Source organism: Aethalodelphis obliquidens, unplaced genomic scaffold (assembly GCF_003676395.1).
Source record: "Aethalodelphis obliquidens isolate GAN/ISIS:26980383/991018 unplaced genomic scaffold, ASM367639v1 scaffold1, whole genome shotgun sequence".
NCBI lineage: Eukaryota > Metazoa > Chordata > Mammalia > Artiodactyla > Delphinidae > Aethalodelphis > Aethalodelphis obliquidens.
In genome coordinates, this window is record NW_020837945.1 from 3,396,823 (window position 1) to 3,419,297 (window position 22,475).

Here is a 22,475-nt window from a genome sequence, read left to right on the forward strand (position 1 = left end):
GAGTGTAAGCAAATCATTGTGTCCCTTAGAAGGTAGTGAGAACTGCAGAGCAGGGGAGGGACTTGGGACACTGCGGTTGGAGGTGGCCCTTTGGTACAGGGTCAGGGATGCTGCACCACAAGGACCTGAGAGAGGGAGGTCCCCCCCCCGCCAGATGCAGGGCCCCTGCTAGAGGGAGAGACCGCTGCTTCATCAGTGTCACGTCAGCTCTCGTACACCCAACCTCACTGTGAAAGGACTCCACAAAGCAAAAAAAAAATCTAATTAATTAATTTAGGTAAATAAGTAAAAATGCTCCCACAATTCCTTTAAGTGGGATGTTGAACATTGGTGAATTTTCAATGTCCATGCCAAAAGGAAGGGCATGGCTCTCTGGACAGCGCCAGGGTGCTGAAGGACCTAAGGGTGCTTTGCTCATGTACCAATTTGCCATGGAAACGTCTGACAAGACAGACGAGTGGAGAAAAGAAGAAGTTTGAAGTCCAGTTCCTGGTATTTCCAGGTCATTTTGCCCAGGCACAAGGATCCTTAAAACCATTGGAAAGAGTTGCATGCCCAGTTGGAAAGGACCAGGCTGGGCCAGGGGGCTTCACTTGCCCCTGTCTGCCTGTCCGTCCCTGAATCGCCATGGGGGACCGGTGAGTCATTGTTGACACACTGTGCCTGGCATGGGCATCTCACCTATGACTCACTCCCCCGTGAGTGTACTGTTGACTTAGCAGGAGGGTCTCCGAAAAGCTCAGGCACTGGACCATGTCGTGACCAAGGAGACTGCCACAGGATAAGAGAGGGATTTTCTGAATCTCAACTCCCTCAACAAAGATGACCACGCAATATAGCATTTTCCTCTGTCAACAAACTTGTCAGTTGGGCTTGGCTGCGTTTAGGAAACACCTTTTAATCATGGAGATTACTTGGAATGAAGGGTGTCGGGGCCCTCCTTAGGCAAACGTTATCTGACCCTCTTTAAAAAGCAAACAGAGCCTGCGGTATAAGATCGAGGGCCAGGACGCACACTCATCCTTGACGGTGGTCTCCTTTGGACAGAGGAGGAAGGTCATAGCCACCATGGAGCCCAAGGTGACCTGCGTCCTGGTCATGGTCTTTGCTCTGGCCCTCAGCAGCCTGGCTCAGGGCGAGGCTGGTAAGACACCCCCTTTCCTGCTCTGTGGTGGGCACGCGGGGCAGGGGTCCACCTCTGGGAGTCATGGTTTCACAACGTACTTTTGAGCCAAGCGCTGTTTAGTGCCAGGGGCTGTTCTAGACCCTGGGAAGATTCTGGAAAGCAGAACAGGGGAAGATAGCAGCAGGGTGGAGGGGCCCGTGGAAGCTTTGGGGACTGCGGTGAGAACGTAGCGGCCTCGGTTGGCATGTCTCTTCAGTACTGATGCTAGAATATTCTGGGGCTCTTAAATATCACATTTCAAAGAGCTATCTTTGATGTTAATGCCCAAGCCAAACCCCTGGGGCTGGACCCACTCAAGGTCCACACAGACCTCTAAGAGCCTCTTCTGAGGACGGGCGTCCCCGGTCTGTGGGCTCTCCTGGGCCCCCTGTTCCATGGAACCCAGACCACCTGTCCCATTGGTGCATGCGTCCCATCAGTGCCTAGTCCATGGGTGTCACCAGATGAGAGCATTAAGGAGGGAGGACACTGTTGCTTCCTCTGAACGTGTTTGTGTCTCAAATCCTCTACCTGCAGAACAGGGTCAATCTTCAGCTTCAGACGGCTGTCAACAAAATTACGTGTGATGATATTTGGGAAAAGCTACAAAGTGCTCAATGAACGTTGCTTATTATTGGTAGATACACTTCTAAAGGGAGAGGGCTGGAGAAGGATTTTCCAAAGGTTTCAAAATGAGGATTCCGATAGAGGTTTGAAGGGAGGTAAAAGGATGGGTCCCATGTATCTCTGGACACGTCCCAAGGACCTCACAAGTCAGGAACAGCGGACCAGGCATGTGAGGAGGGGATAGGGGGAGGAAGGCCCCACAGCCTAAGGCAAGGAGGAGGGAGGGGGCTTGGACCTGAAAGGACGTATGACCTCCTGTGGGGATGGAGGAGGGTGGTCTGCACCTGGCCGCACCCCGGTCCGTCTGCATCTTCCCTGGCACCCCAGTCCCCAGCTCTGCCCACGGCACTGTCCGCTTCTGGGAGGCTGGGCAGCCTAGCCCTGGTCCGCACTCTCCACACCAGCTTCTGGCCACCCACTGGCCCCTGCCCTGTGGCCCAAGGCTCAACCTTTCTCTATGGTTCTCACAGGGTCAGCGATCCTGTGAAAACAGAAAACTAGAAAACTCCATCCAATTACAAGTGTAGCCCTGGCTGGAAATCATTTCCATTTAGTCCTGTTATGCAACAGAAAAAAAGATGGACTCCTGTTGAGGACAGAACCCTTGGAAATCTTCAGTTCCCGTTTAGGATGGCAGCTGGGAGGGGGTCAGGTTACCCAGCAAAGCAGTTCTCTGCCCCTCCTGCTGGCTGCTACATCGCATCCTGCAGGGAGAGAAAGGACAAAAGAGCTGTGGTCCAAGCTCTGCACACACAGCCTGTCTTGACCTTCCCCACCACCCTGCCCGGTGGAGTGGGCAATGACCACCTTCTCTCTATGGCGGGGAGGCCAGACCCTGGGAGGTTTGATGTCCCCAAAAGGCTGCACCGCCAGTGGGAGATGGACGCCCGTCTTTCTGCAAAGCCACAGAAACTTTTCTTCAAAGAAAGCTGGAGGCGATCCTCAGATGTCGATACAAAAACCCACAAAGACCAGCTTGAGTGACGGGCTCCGCTTTAAGATGCTCAGGTGGACTTCACAAGGGACCAAAGGCGAGCATCCTGCCTCCCAGTCTAGGAGACGCCAGGCATCTATCTGTCTTTGGTTGGACTGCCTTCTTCTGAGAGCGAGATGCTCCAGGTCAAGGCCAGCTCGTGACCATGTCTGCCCTGAACCTCGGTCCTCCTTGCTCTGTTCCGGCTCCTTCCCTCCCAGTCTCTTTACCACCCACACTCCCAAGGCCTGGCTGCGCGTCCCCTTCACCCGGGGACAGAGTCTGGTCCGGAAGTGGATGGCGCGGCTGCATGGCCAGGCCTCTCTCTGGAGGCCAGCTGGTGGCGTTCATCCACGAGCACGCCGAGCCCACGTGCAGAGCGGAGCCCCTAACCTTCGAAGCATCCCCCCTCACCCACAAGACAGGGTAGGGGTTCCGGATTCTTCTTCTGCGACCTGCCTCAACCCGCCCACCACCCGGTCTGAGCAGTATGCCTTCTCAGAGCCCTACACTGTGGCCCTGAGTTCAGACCCTCCCCATCTTGCATCTAGAACACGTGGGAGCCGTTAGCCGCCCGCGAGCGTTCTCCACTTTGGGTCAATGTCGTCACTCCTCTGCTTAAAGCTTCCGAGTGTCTCCCTTTGCTCTTGGGCTGAAGTCGTCCACTCCAGCCCTCAGCCTGGCTTCCCCAAACTACCCTACCCCGACTCCCCATCTTACCTCGAACACACTTTGCTCTCTCTCTCCACCACCTTTGAATGCGCTACTCCCTCTGCTTGGAGCACCCATTGCCTCGTCCTCATCAGGTCAGCCTCCTCCGACAGGAAGCCCTCCTTGCTTTGTTCAGCCTGTTGTCACTCTCCCCTCTTGGGCCTGCCCATGGCTGGTTGCACTGTGCCGTTTTGTACCTTTACTCAGCTCCCGCCTCCGTCAGACTGTGAGCTTCTTAACAACAACGTCTCTATTTTTAATTTCTGGGTCCCTATCACCCAGCACAAGGCCTGGCATGAACTTGACTCCTGAGGGGATAAATAGATCCCTGTCTATTTCTGCTGCGCTGGCTCCCGTTTCTAGCACCCACAAGCGGTGCTCCACAGATATTTATCAATTGAGTGAATAAAGTTTAATAATTGTTGAAATTAATGAGCAAATGAGTAGATTATCTAGGTAGGTGCAAAGTTTACAAATCCCAGGCACCTTGCATTTTCCCAGAGTTTCGGTGTTTGCGCATCAGGAAATGAGGACAGGGTCTCCTCTTGTGTGGGGAGCCCTGGGTCCACATCAACTGCTTGGCTGGCTGCTGATGTAATTGGGGAAAGGAAGTGAGCTGCAGTGCGGGTAATAACAGGAAGGGATCCAGCCTGCCACTTACCTTCACCTCTTGGCCCATGTACTTTCAGAGACGTGTCAGATGGAACCCCATCGAAGGGTAAATTGTGGTCACCCCAGTATCACGTCTACGGAGTGCAAAAGTAAAGGCTGCTGCTTTGATAACAACATTTCTGGAGTCCCCTGGTGCTTCCATCCTGTGGCCGCTGATGAACCTTTAGAAGGTAAGCCCATGACAACACCGTGGGGTCTGAAGATGCAGAATTCGTGAGAAAAAAACACCACATGGGACCACGGGACCCTGCTCCAAATTGCCTGCTGCGTTTTTACCCAAAGTAATGGCCAAGGGGTGACTAGAAAGAAGTGGTTTTGCCTAAATCAGTCTGAATCCAGGGCCGGGGGATGGAAACACAGGGGTGAAAGACCCATTGGGTGAGGCACCCTATTTTTTTCCTGGCTTTTCTTCACATCTCGAACTACAGATCTGTGAAGAATTGTCCTTGGTAACGCGCTTCATCGCTTGCTTGGGGGTGGGGAGTGGAAAGAATGACAAAATATAAAGACAATCTTTGTTTTCTAAAGAACGTTCCCGTCACGCTTTTAAGCAAATTCTCTGTAATTATTTAAAAGTGAAAGAAAATACTTATTCTTGCTAATGCACCTCTTCTTCCCCACACTTCACCTTTGCAGGGGAGTGTCAGTTTTAGACGCTTTTCCGGTGGGGATGGCATCAGCCCAGCGCCGGGGTCTTAACTCCATCTCTGGCTGGATGTTTCGGGGTCCTCTGAGCCTGAACTCACTTCCTGGATTGACTGCTCTGATTCCTCGTACCCAAAATCAGCCTAAAAATTAAAAGAGATAAATGTTACTCTGTGCTGGTACTTCTTTTAAAAAATAGAAAGGATTTTCCCTTTGAGGGAGGAATGTGATATTTGCACCTCTGGGTTCTCATCCCACACATTACACATCTCACACATTACACATAATGTGTAATGTGGATTACACATTAACTCAGGCTATCTTGGGCCAGATGAGAGCGTGACTTGTAATTGCGTTAGGCTCTCTCGATGGATATCAGCCATCGGCGTCCATGCACCAGGCCATTGGGTTGCAGTCTCAGAAGCAACTCGGAGTCATACCCTTGTCAAATCATGAAAACAGGCACCAAACCTTACTCACATTCTTTACGTATTCATGGTGGTAATAAAAGTTGCCTGGTAATTTCTTCACTTCCCCCAGATGGAAACTGACTTAGGAGATCGAATCCATCGCAAAGCGTCTGCAAGTGTTAATAATAAAAACAATTGCAGAGGACGGCGCGGGTTGACGTCTTGAGGAAACACCCACCTGCCTGGCCCCCCACGCTTGAACTCCAAACTGGAAAATAGAACAAAATGGGGGGTGAGGTGGGAGATACGGAGGCCACGGTGCCGCCTTATCACCGACACAGGCAAGACGGAAGGGAGCCAGTCGGACCTGCCTGGACCTGGGCAGATGCCTCACCCTGGCGGGCAGTGCTGGGCTGAGCAGCCTCAAGTGCCCCCGGGGCAGTCAGCCCTGCTCCAGGGAGCTCAGCTCAGCCAGCCGTGCTCCTGGACGCCTCCTCCCAGAGCTTGTCTCTGGGGTCCCAGGAGCCCCGCCCTCCCGCCCTCCCCAGCCACCTGGTCCCCAGAAGGAGGTACCGCCCTCTGCGCGATCAGTTTTCTTCCCAATTTTCCAGCAGATCCATCACCCACCCGCAACCCTTGGCCACCAGGACGATTAAGTACAGAAGCCCCGGGGGTCAGGAGATACACTGCACATGAGGAAACATCAGGATGGGGACCCCAGCACACGCACACAGCAGCATGCGTGTGTGTGCAATAGTGTATGTGTCGTGCGTGTGCCGTGACCTTCGCGGGAGAATGTGCAGAGAAATGTTGGCTTCTCTTTTTTTTTTTTTTGCGGTATGCGGGCCTGTCACTATTGTGGCCTCTCCCGTCGCGGAGCACAGGCTCCGGACGCGCAGGCTCAGCGGCCATGCCTCACGGGCCCAGCTGCTCCACGGCACGTGGGATCTTCCCGGACCGGGGTATGAACCCGTGTACCCTGCATCGGCAGGCGGACTCTCAACCACTGCGCCACCAGGGAAGCCCGGCTTCTCTTTTTTTTAAATCTGAAGCGTATCTGATCTTTCTCGCAATCTTCACCTGTTAGTGAGAGGTAAAAATAAACTCCCTGTGTTTACTCCGGCCGCTCTGGAAATGCAGCGTGTGACGGTACTTTGCGCAGCGTCTGCAGGTAGTAGTCGCCAGTCTCTCTGGACCCTCCCTCTCCCACTTTCCTGCCCCTCCTTAGAGGTGGGTGGACAGAGGGGACCAAGCCCCCGCGGCTGTGGAGCAAGGGAGTCCTTGGGTCTGCGTCATGCCCTTTGGGTTGCCACTGACCTGTCTGGGGGTCTCGGCTGGAGTTTTTTCTGGAGTCCAGCTTGTCGCGTCCCCTGTACCTTCTCCCCACGTTCCCCAGTGCCAGAGAGGAGGGCTTTCCCCCATGACAAAACAGGCCCGTTTCCCAGTTCCCAACATCCGTTCCTTCCCTGACTTCCACCCTATAAAGAACGGAAAAAGTACTCACTTTCCTAACCTCTCTTTCAATGAGAGGTAGGACTCCACTCTGGCCCATGAGGCAGGAGCAGGCATCTACTTGAAGGCTCTGGGGAAAGGCTTTTACTGCTTGGTGAGAGGAGAGCGCCCTCTAGCGGTCATGGACGGCCCTTGCAGCCTGCCTTTGCTGTGTGGCGTGAGGGTGTGATGTGGTGCTTCAGGCAGTCATTCTATGATAATGCGGAAAAGCCAGAGAACTCGAGCCTTGATCTCCCTCAGCTGCTGATTTGCTCCAGCATCACCCACCTCCACACTTCATTTCAAGTAAACCCAAATATCCTTATGGGTTAAACCTCTGCTGGTTGAGTTTTCTGTATCTTCCAAGACTTTACCAAGGCCTGTATCTTCCTTGTACCTTAGAGGGGTGAGTCTAGATCCCAGCTACCACGGGCAGGGGACCAGCTCTCAGCCAAAGTAAACGTCCTCAGGGTGAGTCCTCCAGGCTGGGCCCTTCATCTGTTAAAGGCCAGTGGGCAACCTGTCCCCTCTACCACACCTAGTGTTTCACCAACTTCTCACAGAGCCATCCACCCGCCTCAGGCTCTCGGGAGGAATTTTGGGCTCAGAATCAGGAGTGATCAGGGGCAAAGGGAGGTGCATGTGGGGAGGATTAAAAGGCATTTCTTTAGGTTTTCGAAACAAACTCCATTACAAATGTTATCTTACCCTTATCTTCATCCCCGTTTGGTAAGACAAGAAATGTTTAGTAACTCGCCCAATCGAGCAGGCACACAGCTCAGACCAGACTCCCCTGGACCAGAGAGCCTCTAGCATCAAGGTTTACTAATAATTTCAAGGATGCAATCAGGAGAAAGCCAAGAATGGGATCTGGGACACGAGGGCCGTACCCACGCTGCCCCTTTGTGTCACATGTACCCCGGCTCTGAGAGGTGAACTTGGTCTCCTGGGGGTTCCTGCAGCAGCGGGCTGCACTGGGCATTCTCCCCCTTTTCCTGGGCAGAGAGCGTGAGGGCTACGCCACTTTTCAGGGAGCTGTGATGCACAGATTGGGGTTTCTTGACCCTAAGTACTCCTGTGGCTGACAGGCACCAGGCTGTGGGGCGGAGGCCAGGTGACAGGAGGCCAGGTGGGTCCCCTGCCTTCCTTCTGTTTCTCTGGATTCTTGCCCACTGAGGGAGTGAATGGATGGAGGACCAGCAGCTTCAAAACCCTTCCCCCTCCCGCCACGTTACAGGGAAAGAAATCTGTGATCCACGATGGCTCGGCCACCACCCCTGGTGTTTACCCGCGTGGATGCGAGATCCTACGGCTCCACTGTCTGGACACCAGGCCTCTGGGGCTCACCCGCATGGGTACGAGAACACGGGGGACTCCTGCAGGGGTGCCCAGTCCAGCACCCCGCACGGGTGGGAAAGGGATTTGACTTGGCCTCGGCCACGCTGTGCTTCCTGAGAATCACAAAATCCCTAGGAATTCCGACAGTGGAGGCAACTGAGGGCAGAGAGGGAGGCGCCCAGGCAGCGTGTGGGGGGACCTGTCAGAACAGATGCCGGTGGAAATGCTCTGGGAAGCCGGGTGGCCTCAGAGGGCAGTCAGGCCCGTGCCCGCCCGTGCTGTCTGGCCTCAGCCTCCCAGGACATCCCAGTGGGTCCCAGCGCTCAGTGAGGCTGTGGAGGGAGAGAGGTGAGAGCCGGGGTGTTGGGTCCTTCCCGTGTTCAGAGCCAGGATGGGGGAGACGGCAGGGGAGCCGGTGGGGGACAGAACAGGACCGTAAAGAAGTCACCACCACCCACGGGGGCAGACCTGCCCCTATGGCCGCCTCCCTGTCACGCTCTCGCATCACCTGCCCCTCCCCATCACGCGCCCCCATGAAGGCGATTGGTTGGTGACCCCTCCTGGGGAGGGAAATCTGGGCTTCCCAGGAGCCTGGACCGCCTCCCCGCCCCGCGCTTCACTACAGCCAGGAGTCCACGGCCAGGGAAGCAGAACAGATGGCAGGGCTTAGGAGCAAAGGGCACCTTCTCACGGCCAGTGCAGAGGCCTTGAAGCATCCAGAAGGTGGTGGAAAAAAGGCAGGCTGCGTGACAAAGAACAGCTCTGCTGGTAAGGCACAAGGAGCCTTGACATGGGGACCATGTCACACGCATGCACACACACACACACACACACATGCCGACACACATACACACAGCTCTTAAGGGGCCCACGCTGCTCCCTCCCCCCAACCTTGGAAACCAGGCTGAGGGAGGCTATTTGGGGGTGAGCTCTCTTGCACATCAAGACCCGTGGATTTCTGCCAGAGGAGGGAAAGCCACCCTTATACTTTCTACATCTGAATACGTAGCTTGTTAGTGGAAAGTTTTATGTTTTCCATCTTCGTCTTTAGAGACAGGCCTTCAACTTCAGAACGACGCCATGGAGTGATGTGTCAGTGTAGAGTGTTCTTGATTTTCACAGGGTGGAGCTACAAGGCTAACTGGCCAGTCAACACGGCTGTCTGACACCCTGCGTACTACCCTTTCCCTCCAGCCTGGAAACCACCAACGCGGGAATTTTTCTAGAACTTTCCATGTCCTTGAAGAGCTTCAGACAAAAGCCCAGGAAGTTTCTCCTGGGAGAGATTCATATTTTGAGAGGAAGTCAGGGGTCTTCTGGTGGACACAACTGGTGTGGGAGGGAGTCACGTCTGTATCAGCCCTGGAGAGAATGGGTAACAAATGCGTAACAGAGGAGCCCAAGTGAGCACAGCTCCCCACGCGGCCTGAGGGGCCGGGCAAGGACAGGTGGATGTGCAGAGAGGGGCCAAAGGGAGAGGGAGCGAGTCCCGACCCCGAGGCTGGCAGTGCTGTCACCCTGGTGTCCCAGTGACAACTGATGCCATGTGACACACCCTCCCCTTTCTTCATCAGCTTGCGCTGGTATCCTCGTCAGACCGGACGACTTAAACAACTGACATTTATTCTCACAGTTCTAGAAGCTGGAAGTCCAAGATTGAGGTGTGGGCAGGGCTGATTTCTCCCGAGGCCTCTCTCCTTGGTGTGTAGATGGCCGTCTTCTCCGTGTTCTCTGTGTGTGTCCTAATCTCCTCTTCTTAGAAGGACACCAGTCATATTGGATTAAGGCCCACCCTACTGGCTTCATTTTAACTTAATTATATTTAGAGACTTCATCTCCAAATAAGGTCACATTATGAGGTCCTGGAGAATAGGACTTCCACATGTGAATTTGGAGGAGACATTTTAGCCCATAACAGCTGGTGTCTCTTACTTGCAGCCAAGGAACCCTAATAAATGCAAATTACCAAAGGGCAGGGGTCACAGCTGTTTGTTGCTGAGACTAGTCACTTCTGCTCTAGGTGGTAAGAAAACAAAGGGAATACATGAGACTGAGAATGTGTCAAATGCAGACAGTGAGCAAACCCAGAGACCGTGAGACATAGGGGACACTCACACTGTGTGTTAAGGGCAGACAGGGAGTGAGTGGGTCACCTGTAGGGTGTGTTATGTGACAAAGAGGATGGAGCAGGCAGAATGTTATCACAGGTGGGACAGGATGGAGGATCCGTAGGAAGCAGACTGCTCATCTCCAGCCTGGCCGCTCCGTCATCCTTAATCAGGCCCCCATTGGTGACCCTGGTCATGGTCCAATTCAAGCTCCACGTGTCATCCCAGACACAGACTAACAGCATGGCTGCTCTGTGGGTCACTGTGGGCTGCAGTTGGGCCAACGCTGCTTTCCCTGAGTCTCCCCAATAAAGCCTGAGTGTGTGGTGGCACTGCCCATGTCCTGGCCCCTGTTCAAACCCCAGTTCTGGTCCTTGTCACCATGCATTGATGGAAAGGCCGAGAGAGGAACAGGACACATGAGCATCTCATGACCCAGGATCCAGGTGTGTGGTCCTTCCACCCACTTGCACCCCATGCAGAGTGCAAACCTGCCACTTCTGCCCCTCACTTTTCATCACGTGTGGGAGATAGATTTACTAAACCCCGTGGCTCAAGCACCTTAATTGGATCTGTGAGCCTTTCCACTCTGCAGCTGGCCATGTACTTGGAGGTTATCATTGTTTCTAGAAAATTGCCAACACAACAATAGGCTTCTATTCAGAACATGTTGAACTAAGGACCAGACCAGGAACCAACTCTGGAAGCCAAGTTGTGGCTTCAGATCCTATTCGTAGGGTTGTAGGGAAGCGTATTGTTAGCTCAAGAAAACTCTCTTGCGTTTATTTGTGAGTGTGGGCAGAGACAGCTCGTGGAAATATTCAGTGCTTGTGAGCCCGACAGGAAACATTAGCTAAGAAGAGACACATACCCGGGAAATACCAGCACAGGAATGTACTGGCAGGTATCAAACAGTCACCCATTTAAAGGTCCGAGCTGTCACATTGTAGTTAGTTCCAGAAAGGTACATAGTATTATTTTAAAGGTATTTCTTAATTGTTCTTCTCAGCTCTTGACATTGCCCTGAGCCGGACATTTTGGGGGTAGCAAACAGATTAAATTAGGCAAAGCCATACACACTCACATATATATGTGGTACCGTGTAGTTGATTGAACCTAAAAGTAGGGAACATCTATTCTAAAGACAAACAGTGATGGGATTTTTATATTTAATCTTATCTGGTTCATCAGTGTTGAGAACTCAGAAGGGCTGAGAGTTTACCCTACTTGCAAGCGAATAGCTTCATGGCTGCTGGCCGAGGACAGGAGACTCCCGGTTCAGAGATAAAGGACCTTATTACTCATCACATAGCAAGCAGCGTAAGCAGCAGCACGCTTGTCTTGGTTCCCTTTGCCCCCAAGTCCTTCAGGGGTGGCACCGATGAGCTCAGATGGGGGTCAGCACACACAGTGGGCTGCCTTCCAGGAGAGAAACACTGACCTCTCAAGGGGTTTAAATCTTTCAAGGGGCAGTAAGCTTGCCGGCCCTCTGCCGCCTGCTTATCTACCTTCCAAGGTTGTTTGCCGCACAAATATCCTGCCACGCAGGGCCACACGGGGGCTGCGCTCAGGAACACAGCGAACAGCCGGGGGCTGTGGAAGGAGCTGTGTAGTATCAAGAGGGCGGGGTGCTCCCTGGTTCCTGCAGGAGGATGAGATTGGCTTGATTGGATAGTTCTGCTGGCTGGCAGGGAAGGGAGGTCCACTCCTCAGGGATAAGCAGGAACTGTGCCCAGTCCCTAGATAAGGAGGTTGTTTGGCTAAGGGGCCTTATCTGTGGGAGCTGAGTAGGGAGGAGAATTCATGGTTAGGCCACTCGCGGCCTCTCAGTTGCCAGATGTCAAGGCATCTTGACATCATTAACATTCAACTGTAATTTTAGGTCCTAAGCTATTGGGACAGTTAGCATCTCATTCACAAGACCTGTGGGAACGTGAGAGACTCGCGGGGAATTGTCTCCTGAAAATCAGTATACTAAATATACCATTTCCAAGACCAGATTACAGAAGGGGAAAAGAGCACTGAGGCACATTTCTGTAACATTTCATTTATAAATACACATATTTACCACCTTCTTTTTAAAATTTTGTTTTTAGAGAGTTGTAGGACTAAAATACAGGGATACGCAGATTTTTTTTTTCTTCAAAGGCCAGAGAGTAAATATTTTAGGTTTCCTGGGCCATACAGTCTCTGCCACAGGTAATCAACTCTGCAATCATAGCTAGAAAGTGGCCATAGACAGTGTGTGAATGAATGGGTATGGCTGTGTTTTTAATAAAGTTTTATTTAAACACAGGCAACAAGCTCATGGGCCATAGTTTGCCAACTCCTACTATAATATATCATTTTTCCTTGACTTGTGGTAAGCTTCAAGACTGGCCAGCTCCCACTCAGATACAAAAGGGGTACAAAAGAGACATTTTGAAGGAATGTAAATCTTGGTTAAAGTCCCTCAAAGTAGGACAAGGAGGAATTCCGTTGCACAATACATTGAAAAATGCTAAGGTTTATGTCTGTCCAATTATGTCCCCCGGATATAACCCATCAGGACCTCTCTATTTGCTCCTTCCTAAAGTCTGTACCAAATGCTCATCAGCATTGGCTCATCTGTTTATGTCTCCTCCCAGCTTTGGCCATCTTCTTTATTATGTAGCTAAATTACGTCCTGGGTTTTAGAAGAGTCTATTATTATTATTTTTGCCTGCATTGGGTCTTTGTTGCTGTGTGCCAGCTTTCTCTAGTTGCGGTGAGCGGGAGCTACTCTTCGTTGCAGTGCGTGTCTTCTCATTGCAGTGGCTTCTCTTGTTGCAGAGCATGGGCTCTAGGCACGTGGGCTTCAGTAGTTGTGGCACATGGGCTCAGTAGTTGTGGCTTGTGGGCTCTAGAGCACAGGCTCAGTAGCTGTGGCACATGGGCTTAGTTGCTCTGTAGCATGTGGGATCTTCCCAGACCAGGGCTCGAACCCGTGTCCCCTGCATTGGCAGGCAGATTCTTAACCACTGCACCACCAGGGAAGTCCCATAGAAGAGTCTATTATTTACCCATTCTATTGATCAGCACAACCAAACTCCAGAAACCTGGAATGCTGGGGAGGGAAACTGAATTTGCATGTTTTTCAGCCCCACCTTCTATATTTAGGAACACTGTACATGCAAATGTTAGTAATAAAAATTTACTTTTTCCCCTGATGACAGTGTAAAAATGAAATATTATCCTAGTCAGATAGTATCCGAGTGAGGGTTCACCAGGCATGTGAGACCTTGGAGATCATTTGATAAACTCTCATTCCAGCTCTCATTTCACAGATGAGGAAATTAATCCAGAGATGAGAAGAGGCTCGCCTTACTTATTTGCATATATCCAGGCCTAGGTATTATTTTATGAATTCCATAAGGAAATTTGGCCGAATGGGTGACATTAGGAGGCAGACTCCTCTTCCTCACCTTCCGGGTGTCACTTACCCATTTTTCCACCCCACACCACCTCACTAAGTAGGTCTAGTTTGTGCAGATGCTGGCTTTGGTTCTAGGGATTCAAAATAAAGGAGGCATAGGTCCGGCTCTGGATGCCACCCTGCACTTACTTTCTGTGTTTGTCTGGGGAAACTATTTTTCCGTATACACTATAAACTGGGGGCGATAGGTTCAGCTCTTCATTTGGACTGTTGTGAGAATTAAATGACATACAGCACATGAAATCCTTAGAATATCACCTGGGACAAAGTTGGCCTGCAGGTTTACCTGTTACCTTTGGTACAATTAATAAAGGAACCAGAAACATACAACTCCACTTAAAATGCAGGTGTGGCTAAGTGTTGTGAATCAGGTGAACAAAGGATGCTTGGGGGAGGGGTGAAGGGCCCTGTCTTCTCTCAGGGGAAGTGAAGGAGGCCTTCCTGGAAGAAGTGGCTCCTGAGTCAAGAGCTGAAGGGTGGACAGGAGTTAGCGAGGCAAAGAGTGGAGGAAGAGCATTGCAGCGAGAGGAGGACATGCAAACAAAGTGTCAGAGGTCAGGGTGTGTCAGAGGGCAAGAGGCTTAGGTTATGAAGGAGACCCGGCAATAGAAGAGTGCGGGGCTGGGGGGTGGGTATGTGGGGACCAGCTCATAAAAGGTCTTGCCTTTCACGCACGCTTCAGGCTGGGAGGTGTGAGGGAGTGCCAGGGGAGTGCCATGTACTGATTGTCACTTTATAAAGGTAATCAAGGCACCAGACTTTTGTCTAGATGAGGACAAAACTCTGGCTGAGAGATTATTTAGGAAACAGTTGTAGCAAGCCAAGGGAGAAATCATGAGACTAGACTGGGCTGTAAACACAGATGCTGACAGAGGCCCAAACGCTGCCATAACTGAATAAATCCAGCCAGGTGGGAAGTGGTGGCAGCACTGCCCTGCATCAAGGGACAACCACAGCTTCAGCCTGAAGAACCAATTTTAGATTCCTTGGAGGAGAGGTTGGCAAGTGACAGATTCTTACAGCCTTTGCTTGCCTAAAAAAGTATTTTGAAATCTCTGTACCTTCTGCTCAATTCTGCTGTGAATCTAGACTTGCTCTAAAAAATAAAATAAGGACATTTTCCGTGAGTATAGAATTCTGACTTGACAAATTTTCTCCTTTAGCACTTTAATATTGTTGTTCCATTGCCTTCCAGATTACACGGTTTCAGATGAGAGGTCACTTGTCATTCTTTTCTTTTTCCAATACAATATTTTAATAACTTTTTTATAATATCAGTTTTTCTAAAATATACTTTAAGTATGTTTCCATCCAAACCTTGAACTGACATTTTAAAAAATTTTTTAATTTAATTAATTTTTGTATACAGCAGGTTCTTATTAGTCATCCATTTTATACACATCAGTGTATACATGTCAATCCCAATCTCCCAATTCATCACACCCCCACCCCCACCCCCGCTTTCCCCCCTTGGTGTCCATACGTTTGTTCTCTACATCTGTGTCTCAATTTCTGCCCTGCAAACTGGTTCATCTGTACCATTTTTATAGGTTCCACATATATGCGTTAATAGACGATATTAGTTTTTCTCTTTCTGACTTACTTCACTCTGTATGACAGACTATAGGTCCATCCATGTCTCTACAAATAACGCAATTTCGTTTCTTTTTATGGCTGAGTAATATTCCACTGTATATATGAACCACATCTTCTTTATCCATTCGTCTGTTGATGGGCATTTAGGTTGCTTCCATGACCTGGCTATTGTAAATAGTGCTGCAATGAACATTGGGGTGCATGTGTCTTTTTCAATTATGGTTTTCTCAGGGTATATACCCAGTAGTGGGATTGCTGGGTCATATGGTAATTCTATTTTTAGTTGTTTAAAGAACCTCCATACTGTTCTCCACAGTGGCTGTATCAATTTACATTCCCACCAACAGTGCAAGAGTGTTCCTTTTTCTCCATGCCCTCTCCAGCATTTGTTCCTTGTAGATTTTCTGATGATGCCCATTCGAACTGTTGTGAGGCGACACCTCATTGTAGTTTTGATTTGCATTTCCCTAATAATTAGTGATGTTGAGCAGCTTTTCATGTGCTTCTTGGCCATCTGTATGTTTTCTTTGGAGAAATGTCCATTTAGGTCTGTCCATTTTTGGATTGGGTTGTTTGTTTTTTTAATATTGAGCTGCACGAGCTATTTATATATTTTGGAGATTAATCCTTTGTCCGTTGATTCGTTTGCAAATATTTTCTCCCATTCTGAGGGTGGTCTTTTCATCTTTTTTATGGTTTCCTTTACTGTGCAAAAGTTTTTAAGTTTCGTTAGGTCCCATTTGTTTATTTTTGTTTTTATTTCCATTACTCTAGGAGGTAGATCAAAAAAGATCTTGCTGTGATTTATGTCAAAGAGTGTTCATTCTATGTTTTCCTCTAAGAGTTTTATAGTGTTTGGACTTACATTGAGGTCTTTAATCCATTTTGAGTTTATTTTTGTGTAGGGTGTTAGGGAGTGTTCTAATTTCATTCTTTTACATGTAGCTGTCCAGTTTTCTCAGCACCACTTACTGAAGAGACTGTCTTTTCTCCATTGTATATCCTTGCCTCCTTTGTCATAGATTAGTTGACCATAGGTTTGTGGGTTTATCTCTGGGCTGTCTATCCTGTTCCATTGATCTGTATTTCTGTTTTTGTGCCAGTACCATATTGTCTTGATTACTGTCGCTTTGTAGTATAGTCTGAAGTCAGAGAGTCTGATTCCTCCACCTCTGTGTTTTTCCTTCAAGACCACTTTGGATATTCGGGGTCTTTTGTGTCTCCATACAAATTTTAAGATTTTTTGCTCTAGTTCTGTAAAAAATGCCATTGGTAATTTGATATGGATTGCATTGAATCTGTAGATTGCTTTGGGTAGTATAGTCATTTTCACAATATTGATTCTTCCAATCCAAGAACATGGTATATCTCTCCATCTGTTTGTATCATCTTTAATTTCTTTCATCAGTGTCTTATAATTTTCTGCATACAGGTCTTTTGTCTCCTAGGTAGGTTTATTCCTAGGTATTTTATTCTTTTTGTTGCAATGGTAAATGGGAGTGTTTCCTTAATTTCTCATTCAGATTTATCATCATTACTGTATAGGAATGCAAGTGATTTCTGTGTATTTTGTATCCTGCAACTTTACCAAATTCATTGATTAGCTCTAGTAGTTTTCTGGTGGCATCTTTAGGATTCTCTATGTATAGTATCATGTCATCTGCAAACAGTAACAGTTTTAATTCTTCTTATCCAGTTTGTATTCCTTTTATTTCTTTTTCTTCTCTGATTGCCGTGGCTAGGACTTCCAAAACTATGTTGAATAATAGTGGCAAGAGTGGACATCCCTGTCTTGTTACTGATCTTGGTGGAAATGGTTTCAGTTTTTCACCATTGAGAATGATGTTTGCTGTGGGTTGGTCATATATGGCCTTTATTATGTTGAGGTAAATTCCCTATATGTCTACTTTCTGGAGAGGTTTTATCATAAATGAGTGTTGAATTTTGTCAAAAGCTTTTTCTGCATCTATTGAGATGATCATATGGTTTTAATTCTTCAATTTGTTAATATGGTGTATCACATTGTTTGATTTGCATATACTGAAGATTCCTTGCATATATGGGATAAATCCCACTTGATCATGGTGTATGATGCTTTTAACGTGTTGTTAGATTCTGTTTGCTAGTATTTTGTTGAGGATGTTTTACATCTATATTCATCAGTGATACTGGTCTGTAATTTTTTTTTGTAGTATATTTGGTTCCGGTATCAGGGTGATGGTGGTATCATAGAATGAGTTTGGGAGGGTTCCTTCCTCTGCAATTTTTTGGAAGACTTTGAGAAGGATGGGTGTTAGCTCTTCTCTAAATGTTTGATAGAATTCACCTGAGAAGCCGTCAGGTTCTGGACTTTTGTTTTTTGGAAGATATTGTTTGTTTGTTTGTTTGTTTTCTGGAAGATTTTAAATCACAGTTTCAATTTCAGTGTTTGTGGTTGGTCTGTTCATGTTTTCTATTTCTTCCTCGTTCATTCTTGGAAGGCTATACCTTTCTAAAAGTTTGTCCATTTATTCCAGGTTGTCCATTTTATTGGCATAGAGTTGCTTGTAGTAATCTCTCATGATCCTTTGTATTTCTGCAGTGTCTGTTGTTACTTCTCCTTTTTCATTTCTAATTTTATTGATTTGAGTCCTCTCCCTCTTTTTCTTGATGAGTCTGGCTAATGGTTTATCAATGTTGTTTATCTTCTCAAAGAACCAGCTTTTAGTTTTATTGATTTTTGCTATTGTTTTCTTTGTTTCTATTTCATTTATTTCTGTTCTGATCTTTATGATTTCTTTCCTTCTGCTAACTTTGGGTTTTGTTTGTTCTTCTTTCTCTAGTTCCTTTAGGTGTAAGGTTAGATTGTTTATTTGAGATTTTTCTTGTTTCTTGAGGTAGGCTTGTATAGCTATAAACTTCCCTCTTAGAACTGTTTTGCCACATTGCATAGGTTTTGGATTGTCTGGTTTTCATTATCATTTGTCTCTAGGTATTTTTTGATTTCCTCTTTGGTTTCTTCAGTGATCTCTTGGTTATTTAGTAACGTACTGTTTAGCCTCCATGTCTTTGTGTTTTTTACATTTTTTCCCTGTAATTTATTTCTAATCTCAAAGCATTGTGGTCAGAAAAGATGCTTGATATGATTGCAATTTTCTTAAATTTAGTGAGGCTTGATTTGTGACCCAAGATGTGATCTATCCTGGAGAATGTTCTGTGCGCACTCGAGAAGAAAGTGTAATCTGCTGTTTTTGGATGGAATGTCATATAGATATCAATTAAATCTATCTGGTCTATTGTGTCATTTAAAGCTTGTATTTCTTATTAATTTTCTGTTTGGCTGATCTGTCCATTGGTGTCAGTGAGATTTTATGTCCCCCACTATTATTGTGTTACTGTTGATTTCCAATTTATAGCTGTTAGCAGTTGCCTTATGTATTGAGGCGCTCCTGTGTTGGGTGCATATATAATTGTTATATCTTCTTCTTGGATTGATCCCTTGATCATTATTTAGTGTCCGTCCTTGTCTCTTGTAACATTCTTTATTTTAAAGTGTATTTTATCTGATATGAGAATTGCTACTCCAGCTTTCTTTTGATTTCCATTTGCATGGAATATCTTTTTCCATCCCTTCACTTTCAGTCTGTATGTGTCCCTAGGTCTGAAGTGGGTCTCTTGTAGACAGCATATATATGGGTCTTGATTTTGTATCCATTCAGCAAGCCTGTGTCTTTTGGTTGTAGCATTTAATCCATTCACGTTTAAGGTAATTATTGATATGTATGTTCCTATGACCATTTTCTTAATTGTTTTGGGTTTGTTTTTGTAGGTTCTTTTCTTCTCTTGTGTTTCCCACTTAGAGAAGTTCCTTTAACATTTGTTGTAGAGCTGGTTTGGTGGTGCTGAATTCTCTTAGCTTTTGCTTGTCTGTAAAGCTTTTGATTTCTCCATTGAATCTGAATGAGATCCTTGTCAGGTAGAGTAATCTTGATTGTAGGTTCTTCCATTTCATCACTTTAAGTATATCATGCCACTCCCTTCTGGTTTGTAGAGTTTCTGCTGAGAAATCAGCTGTTAACCTTATGGGAGTTCCCTTGTATGTTATTTGTCATTTTTCCCTTGATGCTTTCTATAATTATTCTTTGTTTTTAATTTTTGCCAATTTGATTACTATGTGTCTTGGCATGTTTCTCCTTTGGTTTATCCTGTATGGGACTCACTGTGCTTCCTGGACTTGGGTGGCTATTTCCTTTCCCATGTTAGGGAAGTTTTCAGCTATAATCTCTTCAAATATTTTCTCTGTTCCTTTCTCTCTTCTCGTTCTGGGACCCCTATAATGCGAATGTTGTTGTGTTTAATGTTGTCCCGGAGGTCTCTTAGTCTGTCTTCATTTCTTTTCATTCTTTTTTCTTTATTCTGTTCCGCAGCAATTAATTCCACCATTCTGTCTTTCAGGTCACTTATCTGTTCTTTTGCCTCAGTTATTCTGCTATTGATTCCTTCTAGTGTAGTTTTCATTTCAGTTATTGTACTGTTCATCTCTGTTTGTTTGTTCTTTAATTCTTCTAGTTCTTTGTTGAACATTTCTTGCATCTTCTCAATCTTTGCCTCTATTCATTTTCTGAGGTCCTGGATCATCTTCACTATCATTATTCTGAATTCTTTTTCTGGAAGGTTGCCTATCTTCACTTCATTTAGTTGTTTTTCTGGGGTTTTATCTTGTTCCTTCATCTGGTATGTAGCTCTCTGCATTTTCATTTTGTCTGTTTTTCTGTGAATGTGGCTTTTGTTTCACAGGATGCAGGATTGTAGTTCTTCTTGCTTCTGCTGTCTGCCCTCTGGTGGATGAGGCTATCTAAGAGGTTTGTGTAAATTTCCTGATGGGAGGGACTGGTGGTGGGTAGAGCTGGGTGTTGCTCTGGTGGGCAGAGCTCAGTAAAACTTTAATCTGCTTGTCTGCTGATGGGTGGGGCTGGGTCCCCTCCTTGTTGGTTGTTTGGCCTGAGGTGACTGAACACTGGAGTCTTCCTGGGCTCTTTGGTGGGGCTAATGACAGACTCTGGGAGGACTTACACCAAGGAGTAACCAACTTCCCAGAACTTCTGCTGCCAGTGTCCTTGTCCTTGTCCTCATGGTGAGACAGAGCCACCCCCTGCCTCTGCAGGAGACCCTCCAACACTAGCAGGTAGGTCTGGTTCAATCTCCTATGGGATCACTGCTCCTTCCCCTGGGTCCCGATGTGCACACTACTTTGTGTGTGCCCTCCAAGAGTGGAGTCTCTGTTTCCCCAGTCCTGTTGATGTCCTGCAGTCAAATCCTGCTAGCTTTCAAAGTCTGATTCTCTAGGAATTCCTCCTCCCATTGCCTGACCCCCAGATTCGGAAGCCTGACGTGGGGCTCAGAACCTTCACTCCATTGGGTTGACTTCTGTGGTATAAGTGTTCTCCAGTTTGTGAGTCACCCACCCATCAGTTATGGGATTTGATTTTATTGTGATTGCGCCCCTCCTACCATCTCATTGTGACTTCTCATTTGTCTTTGGATGTGGGGTATATTTTTTGGTGAATGCCAGTGTTTTCCTGTCAATGATTGTTTAGCAGTGATTAGCAGTGATTCCAGTGTTCTTGCAAAAGGGAGTGAGAGCACATCCTTCTACTCCGCCATCTTGAGCCAATCTCCGACTCACTTGTCATTCTTAATATGCTCCCCTGTAATTCAGTGTGTCTTTCTGCCAGTTGCTGTAAAAACATTTTAAAATTACTGATTTTTCAACAATTTGATCATGCTGTGCCTTTATGTGGTTTTCTTTATCTTGCTTGGCATTCATTGAGCTTCTAGGATATATGAGTTTATATTTGTCAGCAAATTTACAAAAAATTTGGCCATTATTTTTTCAAATCCTTTTTCTTGCCCCAATATTTCTTCCCCTCCTACTGGTACACTAATTACATATATGTTGGTCTGCTGACACTGTCTCATGGGTCACTGAGGTTCTGTTCCATTTTATTTCAGCCCTCTTTCTCTCTATGTCCCAGTTTGGAGAGCTTGTACTGCACTGACTTCAAATAAATCAGCAATTTCTTCTAAAGTATCTAATCTAATTAGAATTTTTCATTTCAGATATTGTAGTTTTCATGCCTAGAATTTCCACCTGGTTCATTTTTAGTTTCCATTCCTCTATGCAGATTTTAAAATGTGTTCCCTTGTTATATTTCTCTTTAAGGAGTTGAACATTTTAATGCAGTATCTGGTCTGTTTCTATTCTCTGTTATTTCCAGTGCTTAAGGTCCTGCTTCTTCACACACCTAGTAAGTTTTGAGTTTATGTTGAACATTATGAATGCTATGTCATGTGTCTGGATTTTGTTGTCTTCCTTAACAAAATGCTGAGTTTCATTCTGTTAGGCAGTCACTTTACTTATAGATTAACTTGATCTTTTAGGACTTGTTTTAAAGTTTTGTTAGAAGGGGTATGGCTTTACTCTAGAACAAGATCAAGCCTACTCTTATGGCATGTTATGGACTGAATGTTTGTGCCACCCCCCCCACATTCATATGTGGAAGCCATACCCCCCAGTGTGATGCTATTAGGAGGTAGGGACTTTGGGAGGTAATTAGGGTTGGAAGAGGTCATGAGGATGGAACCCCCATGATGGGGTTAGTGGTCTTATAGAAAGAGACAGCAGGGAACTTACCCTTTCTCCACCAGGTGAGCACACATTGAGAAGGCCACCATCTGCAAGCCAGGAAGAGAGCCCTCACCAGAACCCTACCCTGCAGCCACCCTGATAATGAATTTCCAGCCACCAGAACTGTGAGAAACCAATGTCGGTTGTTTAACCCATCTCCCTGTGGTATTTCGTTATGGCCACCCAAGCTGACTAAGACATGGCATGGTCATTCTATGTCCCTACTCAGTGCTTGGACAGCCAACAAGCCTTCCCCTGTGGCTGGTCAGAACTCATGTGAATCAGGCTGCTGACAGCCCTGTCTCCTTGGTGTGCGTTCCTTCCTGGGAGCTGTTTCTTCCTGGCCTTTTGTGTGTGGCGGCTTAGCATCTGACTAAACCTCAGGGAGTCCCCAGCCCTGTTTCAGGTGTCCCTCTCCTCCGGCCCCCACCCTGGAAACCCATAACCCCGTGGTCTCTGATTCCACCCTCTGTCCCTCAGCCCCATAAGCCTCTGATGCTCTGTGGCCAGACTGTGTTTCTAGACAGAAAACCAGGTGACCTTGGGCCTCTCCACACTGCTTCCCTTTCTGTCCCACACAGCCTGTTGCTCAGCATCTGTAAACGGTTATTCCACATA

At 47.3% G+C, this 22,475-nt stretch overlaps 1 protein-coding gene across 1 annotated transcript; it reads left to right on the top strand.

The window, feature by feature from the left end:
* Positions 1-1,065: 1,065 nt before the first annotated feature.
* Positions 1,066-22,345, top strand: TFF1 (trefoil factor 1). The gene is made up of 3 exons (XM_027107761.1): positions 1,066-1,144; positions 4,166-4,318; positions 22,338-22,345. Exons 1-3 carry the CDS (start codon positions 1,069-1,071, stop codon positions 22,343-22,345), a joined length of 237 nt encoding a protein of 78 aa, XP_026963562.1. The 5' UTR covers positions 1,066-1,068.
* Positions 22,346-22,475: the final 130 nt, after the last annotated feature.

What these genes read in the sequence shown, in the direction of transcription:
- TFF1 (XM_027107761.1), top strand. Translation starts at nt 1,069, where the DNA reads ATGGAGCCCAAGGTGACCTGCGTCCTGGTCATGGTCTTTGCTCTGGCC. An exon ending in CCTGGCTCAGGGCGAGGCTG is followed by an intron (nt 1,145 to 4,165) that starts GTAAGACACCCC and finishes ATGTACTTTCAG; the next exon opens with AGACGTGTCAGATGGAACCC.